The 26,828-nt window shown below is 37.7% G+C and overlaps 1 protein-coding gene across 3 annotated transcripts in view; it reads right to left on the reverse strand.

Annotated features, from left to right (window-relative positions):
* Positions 1–26,828, reverse strand: part of ADAMTS6 (ADAM metallopeptidase with thrombospondin type 1 motif 6) — a gene marked incomplete at its 5' end in the record, with an annotated part of 323,894 nt that overhangs the window by 117,801 nt on the left and 179,265 nt on the right. For all 3 annotated transcript variants that reach the window (XM_084627958.1, XM_084627957.1, XM_084627956.1), the window contains 3 exons: positions 5,859–5,922; positions 7,734–7,879; positions 15,049–15,156. In XM_084627958.1, coding sequence (XP_084484084.1) covers positions 5,859–5,922; positions 7,734–7,879; positions 15,049–15,156 — 318 coding nt within the window. The remainder of the gene's footprint in view (positions 1–5,858; positions 5,923–7,733; positions 7,880–15,048; positions 15,157–26,828) is intronic.

Here is a 26,828-nt window from a genome sequence, read left to right on the forward strand (position 1 = left end):
CCTTTGCTGTTGTTTACATAACCAACCATGATATGGAGGAACTACACAATCATGGTGGGGTCCAAATAATCCTATATATTACATATACATACTGATAATCTGTCTGTGTTCTGGCAGCTTCTAAAACATAGAACACAGTGAGCGTCAGAACCATAATATCTGAGAGCCTTCCAGTAGTGCATTATGCAACTTGCTTAACATTTGTTACAACATTTGTTCTCCCATCTTTTCCCCAGGGGAGAAGTGTGTGCAGGGCACAGTTTTGTTTTGGTAGGGTTGTTTTTTTTAAAACAAATATGCATGTTGCTATGTGTTTATGTTAGAGAAGGCAAGCCAAAGAAATGTGCTTTGCATTTGAAGCAGAAGGTGGTGATGTTTGTGATGGTCTTGTAGGAATTCATTCCATGGTCTTGGATTGTCCCCCAAAGAAAGCTCTATCTGTCGGAAGCCATTGAAGGGAGCGAGGGAGCAGAAGACAGGTTTGATATGGTTGTGGTAGCCTCTATTGCTGAGGAGAAGTGCTGCAGCATTCTGTACTAGTTGGTGTTTCCTAAGCACTGAAGGCTTCATGACCAGGTATATTGAATTGCTGTAGTCCAGCCAAGAGGTGATAAAGCCATATATTACTGAGACCAGGTCAACATCTGTCAGGATGGGATGGAGTCTCCTAGCTAACTGAAGATGGTAGAAAGTGTTACTCACAGATACTGCTATGTAAGTTTAGTGTCAGCAAGGAATCCAAGAGAATTCCTTAACTACCAACTGAATTGACCAATTGTGGATGTATATCTTCAATCAGAGCAGACTGCTGTGGCTTCAAACACTTCAAAAAGCTTTCCTTTGCCCAACAGCATAACTTCTGTCTTGCTTGGGGTCAGCTTCAACTAGCTGTTCGTCATTCATGAGCTGATCTTCTCTAAGTTCTGGACCAACAATACTCTATTCCAATACATTAAAGGTTCCCTTTGATCTTCAGTGTGACCGTCATACTCTTCTCTACCTCAAACCTTTGCAAACAATGTAAAATAAAAAAATGGAAAAACTCCTGTGTCTCTCAAAATTTCAGGTGACTATGTAGCCTGAAACCTTCTCCTGTTCTCAGATACATACATTCAAAAATCATTCTTTTTTAAAAAAGTGCCTGGCTGAATCCCACGACTTTTTACTCTCCTCCTGCCAGCTTCTTACCATATAAAATTACCCCATAATTTCACACAGGCACTTAGGATGCTCCCCTCTAATATAAAACATAGTAGTTTTCAAATAATTTAGATAAAAATATGTCTTTTTTGGCATAACTGACAAGAATTTCACAAAAAGCCCTGCACAATTCCTGTTATGCAGGCTACATGCAATTTATGGTGTTGTAAACCTAAGATACACATGTAGCAAGGGCATCCAGCCCTTCTTTGTATCCTTATTCAATCTTCAACAAGTTAGGACACTGGGGGCCCACTGCCAAGAATAGAGTGTCCGGGAACAGAGCAGCACATAACAGCAGAATGGTGGTCGGGCTGTGGTAAAGATCCCATTTGTTGGGGGAGGAGGAAGTAATTGTGAATGCTAGAGGTAAGGAGGCATTCCTGTCTCTTCCATAAAAGCTCCACCCCAGATGAACTGCTCATATCTGGAGACATGGGGTGGGTTCAGTCACCCTTCAGGGCTTTCTTTCTGAGGAGTCAACAGTGGCTCCTTGGGGCAGCTGTGCCTCTGATGATTCACGGGAGAGTTGACAGAGGCAGGACTTAACTGCAGCTATAAGGTACATGGCTCTGATCCATAACTAGGTCCATCTACTGTGCTCCCACTCTCTCTGTCCCCTCCATCCATTCCAGGGGTCAGGGAGAGGGGAAGAAGAGGTTATGACTAGGAATGGAGGCATTAACTCCACTGATAAAGTCCAATCCTGCCTTTGTTGATCCTCCTGTGCGTTATCCAAACTTCTGAAGATCACCAAGAGGTTCACAAGCAAAGACTTCCTGCAAAAGTGAAGTTCATGCTTCCATTCCACAGTCTGATTCACCTGTGTGCTCCTTGTCTCCATGCTATTCTGATCATCGAAGACAATAGCACCACCCTCTTCATCTGGCGTTCCCATTTGCTAAGGCCTCTATATTTCCAGGATCATTTCTTTTCTACTCATATGGGGCCAGTGATCTGCAATTGGTCCCAGTTCTCCAGTCTCAGTCTTGCACAGTAGAACACCTCAGTTCTGTTGAAACCAGACCTTTGTGACAAAGACCATAATCTTTGACAAAGTAGGAGATTCTATCACAGAGTTAACTAAATTTAATATCTTAGTTGCAACATAACTGAAGCCATGTTATTACACACATTTAGAGGAACAGAGGTGTCTTCCCAATCTACTCTGTTGTGTGGGGTAATATGGATGGAATATACCCTGGGAAGGTAAAAAAAGGAAAATAATTGGCCATTTCATGGGTGATAAAAGGAATAAATCGCCATATTCTTGGGAAACACTGAAATCCTCCTCATTTATTACACCCCAGATTCACCCTGAACTCACACATAAGCAAGTGATAGAAAGTTGTTTTCCCTCCCACTGAATTAAATAAAATACTTCATCTTGATCTTTTTCAAACTTCTGCAAGTATTTTTATTTTGTCAGAAAGACATTTTCCATCGAAAAAAGTCTAGTTGGGAAATTTTTCACTAGTTGTGCGTAACATTTCAGTATTTGTTGGAGATAAACAATGTATTACTCTCTGGATACTGAGCGTGAAACAGAGTGGTGAAGGTTTTGTGCAAGAAGAGCTAAACACTTTTCCATTAACCTAGAACTTCTATACTTCTAAGTGCTAGTGCAGCCTATTGTATCTTATTCTCTTGGGCAAATTCATCCCTGTTATAATTTCGCTGCAGCCTTACATGCCACATATGGGTGTTGCTTAATTAATAAAATATATTAACTAAAAAGAGCAATAACCCACAAGATGGTTGAGTCTAAGTAAAAGACCAAAGTATTCTAGAGCAGTTTCTATGGATGACCTTTAGATTACACAAATGTAGACATTAAAACAGAGAGATTAGGCCAATGAAGACTTTATAAATTGACTGATGAGGCTGCATTAAAGAAAAATTATACAGAATGATCTTTTGTTATAAAAGATACTTAAATATTTATTTGTCTAAGCACCTGACATGACATCAGACTGTTCAGGTCAAGGATCTATGCTAGATGCAGACAGAGTGCAAAATGCAACACTTCTACAACTCCACTGAAGTCCGTGGAGTTGAACCAGTTGTCCAGATATACCGAAAGAAGGACAGGAGACACTTGATATGGTTTTAATCAGGCCACAAATAGGCTGTCAATAAATCGCAGTTAACTCACGCAATTAACTCAAAAAAATTATTGGTGATTTAAAAAAGTAATCGCAATGAATCACACTGTTAAACAATAGAATACCAATTAAAATGTATTAAATATTTTGGATGTTTTTCTACATTTTCATAGATTTTGTATTCTGTGTTGTAACTGAAATCAAAGTGTATATTATTTTTTATAACAAATATTTGCACTGCAAAATGATAAACAAAAGAAATAGTATTTTTCAGTTTACTTCATACGAGTATTGTAGTGGAATCTCTTTGTCGTGAAAGTGCAACTTATAAATGGAAATTTTTTTTGTTACATAACTGCACCAAAACCAAAAGAATGTAAAACTTCAGAGCCTAAAAGTCCACTCCATCCTACTTCTTGTTCAGCCAATCGCTAAGACAGACAAGTTTGTTTACATTTACAGGAGATAATGCTGACCTCTTCTTATTTACTATGTCACCAGAAAGTGAGAACAGGCATTTGCAGGGCACTTTTGTAGGCGGCATTGCAAGGTATTTACGTGCCAGATATGCTAAATATTCATATGCCCCTTCATGCTTCGGCCACCATTCCAGAGGACATGCTTCCATGCTGATGACACTTGTTAAAAAAATAATGCGTTAATTAAATTTATGACTAAACTTCTTGGGGGAGAATTGTATGTCCCCTGCTCCGTTTTACCCGCATTCTGCCATATATTTCTTGTTATAGCAGTTTCAGATAATGACCAGCACATGTTGTTCATTTTAAGAACACTTTCTCTGCCGATTTCACAAAACACAAAGAAGGTACTAATGTGAGATTTCTAAAGATAGCTACAGCACTCAACCCAAGGTTTAAGAATCTGAAGTGCCTTCCAAAATCTGAGAGGGATGAGGTGTGGAGCATTCTTTCAGAAGTCTTAAAAGAGCAACACTCCAATGTGGAAACTATAGAAACTGAACCACCAAAAAAGAAAATCAACCTTCTGCTGGTGGCATCTGACTCAGATAATGAAAATGAACGTGCGTCGGTCCATACTTCTTTGGATTGTTATCGAGCAAACCCATCATCAGCATGGACACAGTCCTCTGGAATGGTGGTTGAAGCATGAAAGGACATATGAATCGTTAGCACATCTGGCACGTAACTATCTTGCGACACTGGCTACAACATTGCCATTAGAATGCCTGTTCTCACTTTCAGGTGATATTGTAAACAAGAATCGGGCAGTGTTATCTCCTGCAAATGTAAACAAACTTGTTTGTCTGAGGGATAGGCTAAACAAGAAGTAGGACTGAGTGGACTTGCAGGTTCTAAAATTTTACATTATTTTATTTTTGAATGCAGTTTTTTTTGTACATAATTCTACATTTGTAACTTCAATTTTCATGATAAAGAGATTGCACTACATTACTTGTATGAGGTGAACTGAAAAATACTATTAGTTTTGTTTTTTACAGTGCAAATGTTTGTAATAAAAATAAATATAAAGTGAGCACTGTACACTTTGTATCCTGTGTTGTAACTGAAATCAATATATTTGAAAATGTAGAAAACATCCAAAATATTTAAATAAATGGTATTGTATTATTATTTAACAGTGCAATTAATCACACGATTCATCGCGATTAATTTTTTTAATTGCTTGACAGCCTTAGCCACAACATCATTATTTGATGTCTGGGACTACCTGGCAGATAAAGTGTGCAGTGCAGGTAACTACATGGTTCATTAAATAACTATCCAGGGGATGGGGGCTTCCACCAGCACACCCCCCTCTTTTCCATTCAGGTCCCCCAGCCAACCCATTTCTGGGACCTTACCATCCCTGCCCCCTCAAATTCCTGCCTTACCATTCATAGGAGCCCCAAACCCCCCACTCCCCTCTTATTTTACTCCTTTAACCACCTCCTCTTAAAATCATTTACCAAGCCATTTATCCTGTATCCCTTCCTTAGGGAGTACCTGCACTGGACATCCGCCCCACACTTACACAATGAGTTGCTACATCATAGCCTAACACCCTTCCCTACTCACCATCACAAAGCCCTTCTTGAACCCGCTGTGGGGAAGGTGAAAAAAAACCCTCTCCACCTAAGCCAATCTGGTGGTGAGGAAAAAATTCCTTCCCAGCACTCCTAGAAAGGAGCGGCTAGAGCAATGCCCATAGCAGGTCCTGACCAAACCAGGTATTTTGCCACCTCTAGGGGAGGGAGGGTGGGTGCTACTCCACCTCGTCTGAGGAAAAGGGGCTTACCCCACCAGGCTTGCCCCTTTTGAACTCCCCAGCCCTTCCGGTCCCTGGGGATGAGTCTGCGTCAACATGCTGACCCACTCCCTCTTTTTGCAACAGCTTCTGAGCCTCGCTCCCCTCCTGGACGTAAAGCACTATTCCCCTTCCCCCAGCAAGCTGGACAACAGCCCCCACCCCCCACTTAAAGTTCAGTGCAGTAAAACAAATTTTGTCCATTGATTCCAGAGGAAAAAAACAGACAGCCGATTAATTATTATAGTTGAATACAGTTTTACTCACATCCGTGTTACAGGATCTATATCGTTTCCTTTCTCCAAGACAGTACTTTCCTCCACCAGAAGGTCTGAAAGAACATTTATTTATGTGTTGTATTAGTATATACATGACTTTATACTGTGTAGGATGTAAATAAATACAGTTATATATATACAATTTACAGTGGGATTTTCAAAAGTGCTTAAAGTTGGCCTAACTCTTCTCCCACCAAAATCAATGAGAATTTGACCATTGAGTTCAATGGGAGCAGAAATAGAGCACTGTAGAGCACTTTTTGAAAATCCTAACTTTATATAATATTTATGTAGTTTGCATAGATCCACAAACTATAGAATTAAACTATATACAATAAAATGGCAATTAAAATATATTCCTTCTGTTTATCCATGCTGGCCTTTCAAAATTATAATGAATAATGTGCAAACATTATGTATTAATTTCACATATTAAATCTGTAGATATAACAAAATATAGAAAGATTATTTGTCATATTATGAGGTCAGTAGCTAAGGCTGCATTCTTTATAGAGCAGTTATCTTATTCTGATCTAAATTACACAGTTGTGAATCTGGAGTAACTCTACTGAAGCCACAGTGTCATTCCAGATTTACATTAGTGTGACTGAACCGAAATTGGCCCTCAAAGTGCCCAATGTCATCAAGACCCTATCCATCTCTCTCTGAAGTCCAAGGAAAGGCTACGTAGACTTCCGTGAGAGTTTAGTCAGGCACCACATGACTGGCTGCTGATAATTAAGTAAAAACCAGGTAAGAAAAAAGTCTTAGTGTTCTATTTTATTTTAAAATTAATTAAATATCTATAAGTAACTAGAAAATTTATTTAACAAATTTTCATTTCATAGGTATTTTATATCACACTTAATCAAATAACATTATTCTAAAATCATATCTTTATGTCACCTGATGTATTGAGGAGAATTCAGTCTTATGAGAGCAGTGTTGGGGAAGGAAATGGACACCACCAGGCATGAAGAGAAAAAAAGTAGGGCTGAAGAGAAGTGTCCCAGGCTACAGGTAACTGTAGCCAGGATGAGGTGTAATAAACCTGAAAAGAGCAAGCAGTAGTAGAAAAAGCAAGGGGGGGCCTAGTCAGAAAAAGAGCAACAGTAGGGGCAAAGAGAAGCTCCTGACTTAAAATGAGAAGTGGTGGCGAGAGAAAGAAGAGTGCCTGCCTGATAGACCTTCTCTGGAACGTGGATTAGGATACAGAGAAGCAGATAGAGGTGACAGGAGCACCAGGGAAGGACAAAACTGTAAATAATAGGAGCAGTGGGCAAGAAGACAGCTGGCTTGGTCGACAGATAGTAGTGGTGGGGAGAGGAGTAGCCAAACCATATAAAGAGTCAATGGGGAGTGGCAGCTCAGGAAAACAATTAGTATCAGATGTGATATGAGAAAAATTTATTACATGGGCAGTAATTTTTATTCACTGTGATTTGTATGTAACTCTTTGTATTCCTAACCCTTAAAATATTTTGTGTTGCTTTTTAATACTTAAATAGCAATCGTTATTTTACATACAATATGAACAACATAGACATAATATTTTAAGAAGACAGAATTATATCTAAGGCATAGATAAATTAATTTTGCATAAATAGGTTTGTGGAGGAAGTTTTTCTGGTTAATGCTAAATATAAAGCCTGACTTTCTTTATAGTACATGTATAATGCATACATTTAAAGAATGTGAAACAATGCTTAGCAAACTTCTCCTGCATAGCTGTTTCTGTCTGCTCTTTTTAAGACAAGTGTTGGCACACTAGTGAAACATTTTTACAGATAATATGTGAAACCACAATTTTGAATAATTTCCAAATGTATCTTTTTGTTGGCTCCGGCTTACTTTAGCTACTTACGCTGGACTGTCACAGTGTCTTATGGATGAGGAGACTCCTCCCCCGCAGGTCCTGCTGCACTCTCCCCATATTGACCACGGACCCCAACCCCCATCTATGCTCTGGGGCCAAGTGCCAAAAGGTACGCACTCTCCCTGATAACACCACTGAAAGATTTTACAGAAAACACAGAATTAGCTTTCAGGCTGATAGAGTTATCAGGACAGAAAAATATAAGGGTCAGACAATGACCAATTATAGGCATTAGCATTCCCTGTATAGATAACAGACTGATATTTTACTTTTTCTAGCCATGTTTAGACATTGGTGAGGGCTCATGTGATTTGTTAATTATCTTTAGCTAAATCCTGTATTATAAATCCTTAACATACACCAGGAGCTTAAGTTTAAAGACTAACTTTCTTTTTTTCTATTCACAACCCTACTTAGAATTTCTCATTAAAGAGGACTGGTGTCTTTTCAATTCTTTTAGAATTTAGACATTAAGATCTGTTTCTAAGACTGCTTAAGTAAAAACACTCCACTTACTATTCAACTAATAATTTGATAACACAATATGGAAAGTTCCCCATTAAGGAATTTTTATGATGATATTTTCTTTTATTAAAAAAAGTCTGGGTGAAGTTACAATGGAAAAGGAATTTGTTGCAGTATTTCAGTACACTAACACTGCAGACATAATAAAAGCAATGCCAAGACACCAGGGATGGGGTATAGAAAATCATTATACGTGCCAGCTACTATTTGTTCAGAGACTGAATTAACATGTCTACTGAAATATTTTTCAGACAATAGCTAAGCATCTGCAATATGTGTTACATACTCTGAACATACATACTGTCAGTATGAAGCCAGGAACCCGTTATAAAATGATGCAGATTATAATAACTTTATCATCTCATAAATCTGGTATGACAAATCTTATTTATGTAATATGAGGTCAAATCCTGCACTCCTTATTTAGGACCAAATTCTGCTTTCTATGCTTGGTGAAAATCCAGGGTATCTCTACTTAAGATGAACATAGTTACTCTGGATTTTCAGCAATGTAACTGAAAGCAGAATATAGCCTGAAGTTATTCAGGCAAAACTCCAATTTTTAACAGGTGTTTTATATGAGTAAGGATGTGGCTTTCGGTAAACTGAAACACTCTCTCTCCAATTAATGCAGGTAGGGAGGGCAATCAGAAAATTATATTCTTTAACAAGAAGTCCATTCTAAATTGTCAAATGTGCTTTGATATAAAAGGTGCTATATGCATAATCATAATGAAGGAACATTGAAAAAACATGGCAATATCAATAATGAAATGACTGTAATTTACCTTCAACAAGTGCATTCATGTACAGAAGTATTTATATATACCCACACACACACATTAGAGTTTAGCATCAACATAAATAAATGAGACCTTTAGCCTTCTTATTTTGCTAGCCATACACATACCAGTCACTTTTTCATAACATTTTTCTAAACTATAGGGATTTTTGTAGCTGTCTACCTTTAATATAGCTTCTTTTTAAGTAGGGCTGCTGTAGGGCATCACAGTTCTGTTTACAAAACCTCATGCTCCACCAGCTAGAGAAACAAAAAAGGGCATTCTTATGTGCCCATTCAAAACATCTGAGGCAGAATATTTTAAATCCTAGTTCAAAATACCGTCTTTCTCTAAAAGAAACACAGCTGACATAAGCAAATATAGTCAGTTTTAATGGACTTTTTCCATTAGGGCAGTAGGGTTTGCCCTGTGGAAGGTGCCTGTGGTTCTAACAAAACCCACTGATTGGAGATTATGCAGATATTCATGGATCTGTCTGAGGCAAGGTTCTCCATATGGAGTTTCTTTCCCTAAATCCAGGCAATTAGTGGCTGGATTATGCCTTGAAGCATGAGTGTCTATATTTTCCTTTCTAATGTAACTATGGATTCTCTTATTATTCATATAAATGTCTAATTCTTTATTGAATCCTGTTAAACTCTTCTCCTTAATAGTTTGAGGAAATGCTTTCCACAGATTAGGTTATGCACTGGTGGGTAAAGAAGTATTTCAGTAAGTTACATTTGAAGAATTTTATTTTTTTTTAATAACACAGATATTTATAGTAAAAAAGTAAGTGATAATGATTCCATCCATTAAAGGCAAGCATCCATTTTATAAGCCTATTAAAAGTGCTTGGAAATTCAAATACTATGTTGATGAGGGTCATATAAGTACCTGCACAGAGACAGATACAATATTTAATATATAATTCCTGGAAAAAAACTACTTTAAAAAAGAGTTAAAATTGAGACTTTATGTCAGTAATTTAGGGTAAAATATATTATAAGAATGTTGTAATTATCCCAAAACCAAGCATTGCAAATACAGGAAATTCAGAGTTAAAGTTAAACTTAAAGGAAATCTAAACAAGTTTAAAGCATGGAATTGTGCAGTTAGGACATTCAAACAATCTTAACCCTACCCTGTTGTGACACCACTCAATAGCTATAATTGACTATAATGAAGGCATTTTAATATTTGTGGTTACTGATTAAACTGATTTTTAAAGACATATTACAGTTTCTTTTTATTTTCCCTTCTGCTTTCACTGCAGAGCAAAGTTAAAGTTGCTTGGAAGCACTAATTGCATGTTTCCATACCCTTAGCATACATGAATTTCTTTTCAATTTAATCTTAATGTGAATTTTCTTGGTTTATAACACTTTGTTTTGAGATAGTCACAATAGCTTTGTAATGTATTCTACCCTACAATACTAATATGTATTATCAATCTTCACTCCATTTTAATATAATTTTTGTCAGGAAATGTCCTTGTTTTTTTAATTAAAAAATTAATACAAAAACAAAAAACTGAAAGAGACTATTACCATGTGGCATTTCTAATAATCTGAAGATACAAAGTAAAAATCTTAAATCTATTTTTTAATTTTAACTTTTCTGGACAGATTTACTGGTGTGCTCTGGCTACTTTATACCATTCTAGAGCACCACAAAAGAGCCAAACTGTGTTTTCTGCTGCCTGGTTTTTCTAGAGCAGTACAAAACAGACAGGGTGTACACCACACTTCCCACTCCGCCCCTTGTCCTCCAAATTTCCACTGCTTCTTGCACTTCCCTATATCCTGCTACACATATACCCCGAAATCCCCCTCCTACCTCTGCTCTCTGTTAGGTAAAAACGTTCAATAGGTTACATTTGAAAAGAAATATTTAGGATGCAGTCTCATTTTTGCTGTTATTGTTTTAAACTGAAAGTTCATCCTTCAGCAGAGGTTTGTAAATACAATCTCTTTCAAAGAAATAAAAAAGTCCTCTTTCAAAAGGCCCACCACTAAGGAGCAGGTGAATGGACAAAATGGTCATATTTGCTAAAAGCAGGTCATAGCCTTAGTCCCATTGAGAAAAACAGGAAATAGCAGCTATTTTGAAAAAGGGCAGTTCTTTATAGAAGTCTCTGTGATAGAATTATTATTTTTCCCTGCTGTAGCAGTAATTTTCAGTAATGAGAAAAAATGGGACTAAATGTCCATTAATCAGAAAAAAACTCACAATGCTTTCAATATAGCCTAGGCTCAAGATTTCAGCGAGTTTAATTATAGGGGAAGTTTGAACAATTTGTGTTATTCTGTTATAAAGATCATTAAAGACAAAATAAAGTGTGATGCCAGGTGTTACATTTGAGGAGAATATGCTTATTTTTCATACAAAGAGGTTGAATTTACTTTAAGGGCAATATTTATCTCACCTTAGCTATGGTGCTGCAACTGGAGCTTCCATAATATGTTGTTATGGTATGTAGTTCAAAATCCAACAATAAGCTTTCCACTGACACTGTTCTTTGTGTATAGGATATTTACACTTTGCATGCAACAATCTCTTCTTTAAAACCTAAGCAACTCATAGTGTTCATTTAGAATTTTACAACTGAAATTTGCTGTGAGAACCTTGGCTGTGCACCCTATACTATCAATTATATCTATTTCCAAGAAATAACCTATTGACTTAGGAGCTCAATTTGACTTTCATTATCACAATCAGTAAAATGTGTCAGTAGGCTAAGGAAAGCAAAATAATGGGAAAAATCTGTGGATACAATATAATCAAAGAGATTTCTGAAATCAAGATGTCGCTGGGGGCATGATTTAAAAGCAGTTTAAATCAGTAGTGATACCAATCTCTACATAAATACCCCCCCAAACCGATGCTGAACAAAGTGTCTACAAATAAATCACTTCAACAATTACCTTATCTTCATCTGAAAATGGGTACATTGCCTACTGTACCTTTTGTTTGTCTGTAATTTTGCCATGGTCTGCAATTCATCACCTATTTCAGATCTGAAGCAGATTGTGAGGACTTTGGTAAACTGACTAAAACAAGTCCAGGTTGATGGCTTAAGAAAAAGTTAATGCTTTTTGAGTTGCTTTAAATGTAATGACAAAAATGTGCAATATTATTTATAAAAGTTTGCATTATTTATTCTTTTACTTGCAGCCTGTATGTTATGACTTTTTTAAAACTGCTGGTGACTTACCTAACAGACAAAGTTTGAACAATACTGTATCAATTTTCTAAAGATAACTTAGCTAATAAAATAATTGATAGCAATCTATAATCCATTTTCCAAGCAAAACAAATGTATAAATTTATGAAGAAGAGAATAATCTTAACAATTTTATAATAGAGTACTTTTTATATATGTAATATTATGCAGAAGCAGCATCAGAAGACCTGCAATGTATGACAGAAGGACAAACAATAATATCTCAGGCTCCTATGTCAGCCAAATCTGGCTGGGTTTTCACCAGGAAAGCAAAAGGCATTGTTTTGGCCCAGGGTAACACCTTGCCAAATTTCAGGTCCCTGCACCAAAGCATAAAAGTACTAGAGCTTCTCAACAAAACAGTTATAAGAATCTTTACATTGGTAAAACAATGTATTATTCCATAATGTCTTTGTCAGAAATAGCTGTTTAAACTTTCAAAAATATCTTCAGCCTCAGGGAGAACTTGCATAGAAAATTTCAGCCCAAATGGGGTAAAGTTTGGCAAGCTTACAAGCAACTGAAAGCAGGGCCTTGTAATAAAAAATGTTAGGAAATCTGAATTACAGATATTGCTGCCAGCTCTGCAGATATGCCTTTACTACACACATTTGCACTCTGGACCAAATTCTACTCTCATTTACACCATTGTAAATCTGGAGTAACTTCATTGACTTAACACATTTACTCAGAATTTATGCCAATTAAATTGAAAGCAGAAATTGGTTTTCTCAATATGTTTTAAGTACAGTTAAGCTTTTTGGGATAGGTATTGTCATTTATAATATGATTGGGCTGTGCCTAGCACAGTGGGGACCTATTCAGTTGTGGCCTTTAGGCACAACTTCAATATATGTGTTAATAATAATAATAGGTGTTACAGAAATGTAAGCTATTATATTCTCCTTAGTGTGTGGTGAACTGAACCTCGTATTTGGAAAGAATTTGTGCTTTATGGCTTTTTGCTATCAGGAACTACTAATTTACAGGATACTTTGAAGTTCCAATTTAAAGATAAGCTTCTTTACTGTTTAGTGGAATGAATAATTTTACATTTGTAAAAAATATACATGTTCCCATGACTGCTACTAAAATCCAATGATGGAATAAGTGTCTGATGACTGGACATGATATTTTGTAGAGAAGAGAATGATTGTAATCTCTGGCAAATGGACACTAACAGTGTTTTAGAGCATTTTTCCTTCTTCACTGTGGTCTCATGGGTTTAAAGATATAAATAGAGGTAAATTGCTTCTTGTCATTGGCTAGGGTGGATGCTTCCAAAATAAACCTAGACTGCTGATTAGAATAAGAATCCTATCATTTTCTATTACTCCTTTTTTGGTAGAATGTGAAGGTCTCCATATTTTTATTAGCTAACTGTAAATTCTATTTTTATGACCCCAACAATGAAATTATTTAACATGATTTACCAATACTTCCAAACTCAGCACACATTGAATGAAGTCATCAGCAAGGATTAATAAACTATGACAGCTCCCCAAAAGTTTTCATTCTCTTTATTTAAACATCAGATTGTAAGTCAAAATGTAGTGTAATCTTTTTGCAACTAGCCCAGCTGACATGGCAGGAGTTAGAACTGAGGAGAGATGACAGTGGTCATTGTTAGCCTAAATCCAGTCTGGAACAGTAAATTTTAGACACTGATCTACAAATGTAGCTTTGACAAATACACTAATTCCCAGAGAGTTATCAGAATGGTTTTATACAATTATTCTTGTCAGTTTGAACAAACCTGTGTAAAGTGCATTGTATATTACCTTGCAAATGGATGTATGAAACTCAAGTTATTTCAGGTCTGTTTCTCTCTGTATTCAGTAAATTGATTTATTTTAAAATATTTCTATTTCCACTTTCTGCTTATGGTTCTGAATGGACTACACATTTTCAGCCATAAAATTTTCCATGGAAAAAAATTAACAGAGCTCTTTACTAACCACACAAAATGTTAGATTTTTTATTAAAAATATCCATGTGCAGACAGACAGACACACACACACACACACACACAGCCTTTGTAGATCTGAGATAGAAAAGAATAAATCTCTGTGTATCCCCATTGAAACAATTACTTTCTGCAGATATCACCGTTAACACTTATCATCTGAAAGTTTATCAGCTCTTATGGAAAAGTCCTTTAAAACTGAGTAGTTATGAAAACAACAGGGTTTTACAGAAATAACTCTAAAAGCCAAAACAGCTGTCAGTGGTAAATGGGGGACCATAAAGAAGCCTTTTACTATGACAGCTTTTTTCTACATGCCTGAGTGTTTTGGCTTATTGCTGGAAGAATAAAGTTTTTTTTTATCTTCAAACAAAATAAAAACTTTCAGTCTCCAGATATATGTCATGGCTCATTCATGAAAACATGGTGAGCCCAGAGTTAAAATAATCCATTATGGAAGAGTACTATATAATTTAATAAAGATTAAATCAATTGGGGTTTTATGGAAATTTATTTGTAAACCTATAGAATTTGATACAGGATAATACCCTTTCTACATATTTTTCAAGACAACCTATAAAATTCTAGAACAAGGATAAAATTCTTATTAAATTATAGATACTGGTGTAAAAAAAAGGTATTTTCTATCAAATTATTTAGGACTTTTCCACTAGGGAGGAGTTCATTATGCAAATACATTCTGAATTAGTGCATGTCATCTAAGCATCAAAGAGTAAGCACTTTCAGTTTTTCATTTTTGCAGTGTTTATACTTCTTCTAAAACAATAAATCATTTGAACTCACCCCTTTCTCAATGCTCCCTGTCTGGCAAAGAGTACCCTCAGCTGCTGGAATGCTGTTAGTAACACAGCGGTTACTTTTGCTGAGGCACCAGAGCTCTCTACACACTTCCTAGGAAAGAAGGCAGAAGCAAGTTGATCAGAATAACAATCTAAAATTATTTCCAGTCCTCCTACAAAAGTGTGTATGCGCACACACACATGGTTTGTTTTGAATAGAGATAATAAGAATGGGTAGAATTTTTATATATGTATTTTAAAAGAGTTTGGAAACTATTTTGGAGCATTTTCAAAGCCACTATACTTTGCCTAGAATATTCTGCCAACAAAATCTGGCAGTATCAACAGTAGATTACAAAAATGTGTCTTCCATGTTTCCATGGAAGTGATGTTCTGTCATAAGCAGAACCTGCTGCTTAATGCTAATACTGTATTTGATGTCTTTTTAAAAGAAGTCCTACTGTCTGCTGATGTATCCCCATTAGCTTACCTATCCACCCCAAATATCCACTTGTAGAATGATAACTTTACTTCTGAAATATAAAAAAGCAATATTGTATTTTATTCCCATTATTTTAAACCATGCAGGTTCTGAGCTCAGGCTACTGTTAACTAAAATGATGTATGTAAATTTTGTAATAATTGAATAATATACTAAATTAAAGATTTCTTTTAGACTTCCCAAATTAATAAATGAGATTTTCATAGATAATTTATATCATCATGCCCCAAACTATTGATGGTATCAAATAAATCAATATAGTTTTTCTTCTAAAATACTTTATCTTTGACTTTTGCACTTGAAATTCTATGCATTTTAATTAGCCCAGATTTGTGGACCATCTGGGTACGCTGCAAAAGCCATCCATTTATATGGCTTCTGAGAAAGGTTGAAGGCTTGGGGTTTCGGGGCTTTGGGGCCTGACCCAAACACCTCTGAAGTCTTTAGGAGTCTTTCTTTTCACTTCAATGGCTTTTGGATCATGTTCTTTATGTGTAGTGGAATGGGGCATATTTTGCTTTTGTATTTATTGATTTGTATAGTAATTTTTGTGTTACACTGGGAGGTGATATCTTTATGTGGATGGGAATCTAATTATTGTCGGGGTGTCTAGACTTTATTTATAGGTGGGGCTTTTTATTGTTAAACCCAAAGAAATAAAAATTTTAAATTTAAAATGCAAAGATAAATAATCAGAGAGATGTTTTTAATGATCCAATGCAATTTTTATTTCTATTATAACTCTTTTAATGGTGGTTTAACATAATATCCTAATAGTATTTTATATGCAGACAAACACATATACGAAGAATTAAAGGAAAAGGCAATGCCAATAAGTCAAAGATATCAGTCAGCTCTCCCCTCAAAATTCACTGTTTCGCTGAAGAAATGACTATCAGGCCTCATTATGTTCCCTCTTTTAGAAAAGTTTAGATTTAAAAGAAGTGAAAATTTCCATTCTGAAGAACTTTTATCTTACCTTTCACATTTTATAATGATATTTTTACAAATACAGTGTACTTTTATAATTAGGTTCTCTGTCTTCCACTTCTAGATTAAGGCTGCATCTTATATGCACCTGGCTTGTAAAAACTATTAAACTTTGCTGCAAGATTCAGTTTTCTTCCATTATTCTACATACTGAAATATTACTGTACATATTTATTTATTGGTAGCTATAGTAATGATCCTGTACTATACGCTTCCACTGAATATTAGTAACTTAGAATCCAATCTTGCAGGCCACCCTGTATGCAAAACTTCCACTGAAGTAATTAAAATTAGTGAGAGATGTGCACAGAGAATGTTTGCAGGATTGGGCCCCTGGTGTTCTTAGCTTCAATGTTGGTACAAATATGGAATATTAAAGGAACGATTTTCTAAAATACATTGCAATAGAATGGACCTAGCTGGCTGGGGAATAAGTACTGAGGGTATCAGGGCTTTGTTACTTTCTAGAGCTTCTGTCCCATTTTTAACTATATGGTCTGCACCCTGTGTGCACCCAGTTTAATTTTAAAACAGTTGAAAGTTCAATTTTCTGTTGACCTTTAGAGCTCTATTGAAGTTGATGCGATTACTCAGAAAATCTGATTATTTCAGTGACTCCTTTTAGGAAAGATGTTGCCATGTGCAAAAGCAATCCAGGATTTTTTATGATGACTGATGGGAAAACTGCCTTCATTTTCAAATTTAGGATTTTCCCCCCACTGAAGTATTGAAAACACTTATTTGGATAATCTCATATTGAGAAAGACTCCTGCCTTTGCAGCACCTGGACTGCTCATGTGGCAACAGTCTCATATATAAAGAACACATTGTCAGATGCTTATATTGCTTAAAAGATCATGAAGCGGAGGGAAAGCAAAGAAGACAAGCCAAAAAAGTAACACCTTGAAAAATCTATTTCATGGATTTATTAATTTTACTTTGATTAAACTCTGTTTCAAAATTCATATCAAACCATAAACATATGCCTTTAACCAGGACTCCTGACTCCAATCCATTTTAGAAAGGATTCCAAATGGAACATCTGAAATTTTTTTGTTTCAGCTTTCAGATAAGGTATGGGGATCTCATGTCCCATTTCATTATCTTTTGGCTCATGTGCCAAAACATGTGGCTTAGACACCTTTTTATATTGATGCAAATGTCAAAGAGATCTCACCTCATTTGTGATCATCCTGCACGTAACCTCACTACTTATGTTCGCACCTAAGCAACTTTAATGTTTAAATTAATAGTTGGGCTCAGGTTGCAAAGTCTGGATCAGGATTTTAAACAGCCCAAAGTTTTTGTGGTTTTGGATACAGAGTTTTGATTCCATTCATAAAGACAGAAGCCATTTGCAAAAGTCAGATATAGATCCTGGTTTGGATTTTAAACACCTTTAAATTCCAGGATCATCTGAATGATTATCATAACTCTAGACTACCTAACAGCCTAGCTGCTAGTACGATGAATTTCAGCACAGACTACAGTTTTCAAAGTTGAACTTTAATTTCAAATATCAATATCTATAGTTTCCCTCTGTTGAGACTGATGTCTGGATTTTACTATTAAGGGACAAATGATCATTAGAACAAACATTTCATCCATCCAATGTCAGAGTAGCAGTATCAAAGTGAAGAGTTATTAAACGTTAAACATTTCTTGACAATTATGGGACAGATTCTCTGCTGCACCCGGGCTACTTTGTGGCATCTGAGCAGCACAAAGTTACTGTAGCACACAGATGAATCTTACCCTATAGTGTGTAACTACAAATAAATAACTTGGTAGGAAACGCAGAAGACCTGAGTTCCATTCAGAGCTCAGCCATTGGGTGATCTTGTGCAAGTCCTTTCACTTCTGTTTCCCTATTTGTAAGATGGGGATAATGATGCTTACCTCTTTTGTAAAGCACTTAGTGATCTACTAATGCAAAGTGCTGTATAAGAGCTAAGTAATATTATGAGCTTTCAGTCTTTACTCAGAATTAGCTTCAGTGGGAGTTTGCCTCAGTAAAAACTGCAGGATTGGTACATAAGGAATGACATAAAGAAATAAGTAAAACTATCAAGGGATTTTCCATACAAGTTTTTAAGCAGTACTCCCCATATAAATAATAAGGGAGTTCTACTTAAAAAATTATGATATCATATCACTCCACATGTATATAATATTTTTATTTGTGGAAAATCATGGAACGTACTAAGGCCTTACTGACCACAACAACACAATTTATCATTCTATGTAGAGAATTTAAAAAAATAAAAACATATTCTGTAGATTCTTTTACATATTATAACAAATATGAAAAAGTTTGTTTTCCCCTAATATGCTAATTTAAAAGAATAAAAGTTGAAATATAGATATCTGTAACATAACTCTATTGAATTAAATTGGAATTACACTAGGGATAAATTTGACTCAGTGTGTTCTTTATTTTCAACTAATTTTGGAAAAATTAGAAAGAAAGGCTTTAAAAGAATTATTATGATGCAAAAGCTTTCTGCCCTCCAGGGCAGCCCCAAAACTAGCACTAACTTTAATCCTTGATTATGGATTTGAGACACTCTCCTTATTACCATTATCCTATCAGTAACATCTCTAAACAGCTGTTTCCAATAAGCCAGTCTGAAAACCATGGGAGAGCACTGCCCTGGAAAGGTCAGGACTAGAGCCACTATTAAAAAGGATACTGATGTTTTATCACACAAAACAAACAAACAAACAAAATCTACATAAGGTGACCTGATAGCCCCACTCCTTTTAGGACATCAAATGAGGATAGTATATCCTTTCCCTGACTTCAAACAGATCTTAATCCTGTTGTATAAAAAGGATCATGGTAAAAGAAGGAAACAATCTGAAAGCTAATCAGTGAGCTCAAAGTCAGTGACTGGATTTCTGGATGTAATACCTATTAATTTGTAAAGAAAACAATGGAAAGTGTTTTAAAAATCCAGGAAACATAAACTGAAGCTGAGGCCTTTCATAAGATTAAGACAAGATAGATGACAACCTGTAACGGTGTATCTTAGGACTCCATGACTTCAGTTTGGAATTCGGATGGTTGTATTTGCAGTAAATTAAACAAAGCTGAACCCATCTAGAGAAAAAAAACAGCAAATCAAATTATCTTCCTTTGCCTACATGCTATAAATGATGGAGCCTCTTTCTGTATGTCATGCAGAGTTACATACAGGCATTTTTAAATTATGTAACAGATAAGCATCCTACATATTAATATTAATAATGATAAAATGATAATAACAATACAGCACAATGAAAACTCAATAATATGAGAAAGATCAACTTGCTGTGCTGTTTCCAAAATCTAGACTCAAATGAAAGCCTCAACTAAAATTCATGAAAGAATTTGGCTTTTTTCAAACCCAAAATATTCAGAAAAATAAGATGGGAAACACACTGACTAGAAACATGAATTAATGATAAAATTGAGATTTGATTTTCTTTAATAAAATTTTAAAATCTTAAAAATTGGAACTTTACATTCTTTCAGAATGTATTGATCCATAATATGCTGCACCCTTTGATGAGCATTTGTTAAAATAGAGCATTAAAATAATTTTCCTGAATTCTGACATAATTGAGATCTACAAAAATTTCTGCCTGGTTTATTTCCACCCTCACAACAAAAAATATTATTCATAACATGTTAAGAATTATGAGGGTGATTACGAATCATGGGTGAACCTCAGACAGTTCAGAGGTTTTGCTCAGTTCAGATAAGCACCCAAAAGTTAATATATTTAATGCTCCATTTCCATAAATGCTCATTAAGCAGTGCAGCATGTTATGAATCAAAACATGCTGAAGGAATGTGAAGTGTCATTCTTAAACTTAGACGATCTGTACATATTATGTTACCATCTTATTTGACTAAGTATTGGGTGCTTATCTGAACTTTTCCAAAACTACAGCGGTTCCACTCAGTAAGTCAGCCTGAAACAAACACCTTTTCTTTCAGACCCACACAGCTTTTCCTATCTCTGTCCCAACCACCTTCCAGCCTCTGAACTGTCATTTATGGCTCCTAATCCATCTTGTAATTTACCATCCTTCTGTGACCCCCATTTGGTCACTGGCTCTCCTTCCTCCATTTAAAATTGAACTAACGGGCCTACATGCCTCGGTGGTATGCCTACATTTAATTTTTGTGTGCTCTGGTGTTCATCTTTAAAGGTAGGGAGAGATGAACACAGGAGTGCTTTGGTGGGGAAAGTGGGAGTTGAGTCAGGATGGTGGTTGATGTTGCCTTTGTGGGAGTCTGTAAGGCAAAGGATGGAAAAGGATGAAAAACTCACGAAGTATTAGAAAGAGACAAGTCTATGGTCCTCCTTAACAGAACCCATGCTAATCTTAAAAAAGATGCAAGTACTGTTCAAGAACAAAGCAGTAGTTCAAACTGGTTTTTACTTAGGGGAATGACCATGAAAGTACTTCTGAGGCAAAACTCTGACAGACTTCAATAATTTTGAATTAGAAAGACCTGCATGATTGGACCCTTAGTGACAACAGATTTTGCACTTGATCGCCAAGATACTCTCACTTTAAAGAATAATAGACATTAGAGAGCCTATAATGATAAAGCATAATGTTAAAAGCTCAGATCCTCTCTCAGCCTACAAAAAGTTTTAGCACACATTTATAAACTAGATACAAAAAGGTATAAATCAGTGCCTAATTGAACTATTTAGGCTCTTCTGACAAACACAAACATTAAAATACAATGTGACTTCGGTGTGATATGAATCAAGTGGAAAAAGAAGGTCACAGTACAGTGAGTTAGGAGGGATTAGATAGGAATTTATGAAAACATAATTCACACTATATCTCATAATATATGAGGGAACGAAGAAAAGGTGGAAACTGTCAGTTATTCAGGTGAAGACCCCCAGTTGATTTTTCTTTTTTCTTTTTGTAAAAGCATCTCTCAGACTCTGCTCTCACTTCCTCACATTTATTTCCATCATCACAAAGGCCCGAAGTTAGGCTAACAGCATATCTCATCAACATCACTTAGCTGGAGTAGGTTCTTGTGTACAACAAGGAACACTTCATTCACCGCAAGTGGTAGGTCATGCTACTTCTGCAGCATTGATTATTTCTATATATATAAAACATGCATTAGTATGTCAAAATACAAGTGTGACAATACATTACTTTTATGCCCTCTGAATATTTAAAACTAGAGCACCTCACTACAATGTCTACTATAACTTCAATCCTTTTGCAGTTTTATTTTCCACTGAAAGAAGTACTGTAGAACCGGAAATAATTGCTGCCCATTCATTCTTCTCCATTATTTTTTTCTGGATTTGAAAAGTACGAAAATTAATTGGCCATTTTCTTTTCAGTTAAGATATTCTGACAGTGTATGCTGAGACCAGCTGCAAGAGGCTTTAAGCTCTGTTCCTAAAATTCAGACAAGCCACATATAGTCCTTAACTTTCCCTGGCACTGTAATCTACTCAAGGAAGTATAAACCTGGGCGGTAGAAGGCAGAGATTTGGGTCCTCAGGGAGGCTGCAGCAGTGAAGGTATGAATATCAGTGCCACTTGATTGATGCATTAAAGTTTCCAGTAACTTTCCATTGATGGCAATCAGGTTCATGGGCACTCCCACTGCCTCATAACAGGCTTCCCAAGAACAGCAGAGGCACAGCTAGTCCAGCCACTGCTGGGAAATCTATTTGGTAGGAAACATGAGTGTTCTCCAGTGCCAATGTGATGTGTGTTTGCCCATCTTAGGTAGGCTGTTAAAAGTAGAGGAGCACTCCCTGGTGTGAGAATGTGTGCTGAGGCTGCCCATTTTGAGGCAATGTGAGTGCTTCCTATTGCAGATTGCATGACTTGAACTTCATTTGCACTCAGATTAAGGTTGCCAGGTGTCCAGTTTTCGACCGGAATGTCCGGTCGAAAAGGGACCCTGGTGGCTCCAGTCAGCAGCCATTAAAAGTCCGGTTGACGGGGTTGGCAGGCTCCCTACCTGGCTCTGCATGGCTCCAGGAAGCAGTGATGTGTCCCTCTGGCTCCTAGGTGAAGGGACATCCAGGGGCACTCTGTGTGCTGTCCCCACCCTGTGCACCAGCTCTGCAGCTCTTATTGGCTGCGAACTTGGGGCGGCGCCTGTAGGTGGAGGTGGCGCACACCATCGCCTGTCCGCACCTCTGCCTAGGAGTCGAGGGACATACCGGCCGCTTCTGGGGAGCCCCCCGAGGTAAGCATCTCCAGAAGCCCACTCTCCATACCCCCTCCTGCATCCCTACCCCCTGTCCCAGCTCTGAACCCCCTCCTGCACCCAAACACCCTCCCGGAGCCTTCACCCCAATCCCCTGCCCTAGGCTGGAGCCCCCTTCTGCACCCTGAACCCCTCATTTCTGGCCCCAGCCTGGAACCCACACCCCCTGCCCAGAGCCCATACCCCCTCCCAAACCCCAACTCCCTGACTCATCCTGGAGCCCCCTGCCACACTCTAAACCCCTTGGCTTCCCCCAAGCCCAGAGCCCCCTCCTGTACCCCAAAACCTCATCCCTGGCCCCACCCCAGAGCCCACACCCCAACTCCCTGCCCCATCCCAGAGCCCCCTCCCACACTCTGAACCTTCATTTCTGGCCCCACCCTGGAGACTGCACCCCCCAGCCAGAGACCTCACCCACTCCTGCACCCCAAACCCCTGCCTCAGCCTGGTGAAAAAGAGCGAGTGAATGAGGGAGGGGGAGAGCGAGTGACAGAGGAGGGGGAATGGAGAGAGCGGGGACGGGGCCTCTGAGAAGGGGCAGGAGGCAGGGCAAGGGTGTTTGGTTTTGTGCGATTAGAAAGTTGGCAATCCTAACTCAGATAGCACAAACAAAATGCAAATAAGAACTCTGACATTTGAGTTTACTGGTATCGTAGCTGACAATTTGACTGGAGAGCTTGATTACTCACATCAGACCATGACCAACAAGAGAAATATCAGTCCCTGCTAACGTACGTTACTTGATGTATTCTATTCTTAGATGTGCACAGATGGCTCCCCCAGTAGAAGCAGGCATTGGCACATGAAACAAAGTTTGGCCCCTTATGTATCTGTATTCCATTAAAGGTACAGCAGCAAAGGAGGCAATTAGTGTACTAAAGAATGGCTAAGCACTATCCATAAGTCCACATTAGCAGTCAACATCTTCACAGATAAAATGCTCTACAACAAAGTCAACCATATGCATAAAGTGTTAACCTCTATAAAAATGTCTGAGGTTATAGCCATTGCCCTAAGAATCTGTGGCCCAGTACTATGACTTGATGCAAACCAGTAATAAAGCTATGCATTACTTTGAACCACAAAAACCATAGTTAAAGTCATGTATATTTCAAGTATTATTTAAACAAATAAAACAAGAAAATTCGAAGACAAAGCTGAGATTCCTTCCTGAATTAACCCAGAGCCAGACTTTGACCAGTCATTGTGCAGGTGCTCAAGGGTTTGGGGAGACAAGGCAAGGAGCCTTCCCCTCTTTCTTGCCCTGATGCAGAGGCCAGTGACAAATGTCCCCGTTGCATTTGCTCAAAGACAAAGAGATCTTGCACCACCAGTGGCACTAGCACTCAAAGAGAATGGGGAAGTCTGGGGCCATGGCTGGCCATCACAGAGAGCAATACACACTACATCAACTTAAAAGGTGCAGCAGCATCCATGTTCCACAGGAATGCCAGGGAACCACAGTGCCAAAATACCCCAGAAAACTCCTCTGCACTGCACTTAATAAGGGACAGTGCCTTTAAGGCATGTACTGACATCAGGAAGAGCTGTACACATGTATCTTATGGCAGAATTTGGCCCAATGAAAGTCATGAGGCTAAAATTCCAGACAACTCTGAAAATGTAATCTACACAGAAAATTCACATTTTACATACATTGGGGCAAGTCTTCCTCTCAGTTTACATAGGTATAAATTTAGAGTAACTCCACTGGGATCTCATATTTGCCTTTGGTAATTCCTTGGTACCCTGTGGATGTGTCTTCATTATAGATCAGCATGAGAGGAGCTCCAAAGGGCTTCTTGAGTGTAAGGGCCTCAGGAGGTAGGCAACATCATGTGTCATTGTCCTCTTATGATTCCAAGATTATCCTAGCAGATATCTAAGAAGGAATTAATATTCCTCAAAGTAGCATTATCTCCCTGCGTGGGGTTTTCAAAAGTGCTCTCGAACTAACTCTATGGAGTTTTGCCACTGGCTTCAATGGGAGAAGTGTTAGACCAATATTGAATATTTTTGGAGAAAAAAAAAACTCTAGGTGCAGCTACTACAAGACAACCAGAGGGAGACCCAGCTAATGGCAGCCAGGCTCCTGCTGAAACCGTGTTGTCAGTAGGAAGAAGGACAACTGAGGAGAGAGGATATTTTGTTTAGTAGTAGTAGTAATCATAAGCGTGTAATCACCACCACTACTAGCCAGAGTGACTCATCACAGTCAAGGCCCCCTTGTATTACATTTCATACAAACACATAGATAGATAGTGACACTGAAGCACCCACAATCTGAGGTAAATACTTGTGCATGTACTTAAATTAAGCGTGAGTCATAAATGGGACTCCTCAGGTGTTTAAAGTTAAGAATGTGCATAAGTGTTTGCAGGATTAGGAACTACTTTGAGACCAGAAGTAACAAGTAAATGTAATAAGCACATAGAGAGAATGGGGAGGGAAACAGTGATAGAAATCACTTATAAAGGCTAACTATGAATACAACTAGATGGTTTTCAGTCAATTTTTTTTTCTAAATAATAAGGAAGGTATAAGCCTAGAATTTTCAAAGGCACAAAGGAAAGTTAGATGCCCAACACTGATCAAAAATCAGTGGGAGTTGGGCCCTTAATTCCCTTAAGCCCCTTTGAAAATCCCAGCCTAAATATATAAAACAGAACTGCTACTCAGCCTCCTGGGTCATCAGTAATCTCTCCAGAGTCCAGGGAGATTACTGATTAACCCAGGAAGCTGAATAGCACATACCGCCTCCTCAGCTGCTCCGGGACCTGCATGGGGCATAATAAAGCAAAACTTCCCCCGCCAAACTCCGCAACCAGGCATCCGGTGGCAGAGGCAGCCTCCCTGGCCTATTGTACCCGCTGCCCATGAGGACAAGCCTCAGAAAATTGCAGAAAAATAATAATGGACCTTATTATTTGTGGTAAAAAGTTCCATTATTACTTTTCCATGATTTTCCGTTGTCAGCTACCTGCGGCTGAGAGCGGCGGCTCCCACTGTCGGCCACCTGGGACTGAGAGTGGGGGCTCCTGCTTTCAGCCCCAGAGCGGCCAGGATTCACACTGTCAGCACAGCACATAGCAGGGGCTCCCGCTATCAAAATTACAGTGGAAGCCTAATATTGTGGGATCTGCAATTTCTGCAATATCACAAATTAAGTAGGGCCTTAAATAAATCTAAATAGTTCCTAATGGCTGTCTACCTAGATATGACAGGGAAGTTTTTAAGGGGAATCTTGAAGTTTTCTTCCCTTTCTGACTCATTTCTGACTGTGAGCATCTTTACTGAAGGAAGAGATCTGGGCTGTAGTACTATCTGAGATTTTGACTGCTGAGGAGGTCACAACCCCATTGGGACAGGTACATTTAATTAACAATAAACAAATTCTGCTTTCATTTATGCAGATCTATTGAAGACATTTTTTTTTTAGCTTTTAAGATAATGGAATTTGTATAGATGTAAATGATAGCAGAATCTTTCCCACAGGCTTTAATATTGCAGTGTCTGTCAATACATGTCCAGGATAGATTACACCTATAAATAACTTCCTACTTAATTTGCAATATTGCGGAAATTGCAGATCCCGCAATATTAGTCTTCCACCACAAATTTGACAGTGGGAGGCCTGGGTGGCTGACAGTGGGAGCCCCTGCTCTCAGCCCCAGGCAGACAACAGTGGAAAATTGCAAAAAAAGTAATAATAGATCTTATTACTGCAAATAATAAGGTCCATTACTTTTCTGTGATTTTCCATGGCTTGTCCACAATTCAGCAGTTTTTGGACAGTCATTCCACAATTTAAGTAGGGCCTTACCTACAAAGCATAAAATTTTCCCATTGCAACTTGGGAAATTTTGAAGTTTTTCAAAAAAACTAAAGTTTCCTGCCCTGGAACACCCAAAAGACCAGTGGTTGGAGCACTGACCTCACTTATGGGAGATCCAGGTTCAAGTCCTTGCTCTACCTGATTTGGGCCAGGGACTTGAACATCAGCACCCTATCTACTAGGGTGTTGGCTTCTCCA

This window comes from Lepidochelys olivacea (assembly GCF_965140295.1).
Source record: "Lepidochelys olivacea isolate rLepOli2 genome assembly, chromosome: 5".
In the NCBI taxonomy this organism is placed as follows: domain Eukaryota; kingdom Metazoa; phylum Chordata; order Testudines; family Cheloniidae; genus Lepidochelys; species Lepidochelys olivacea.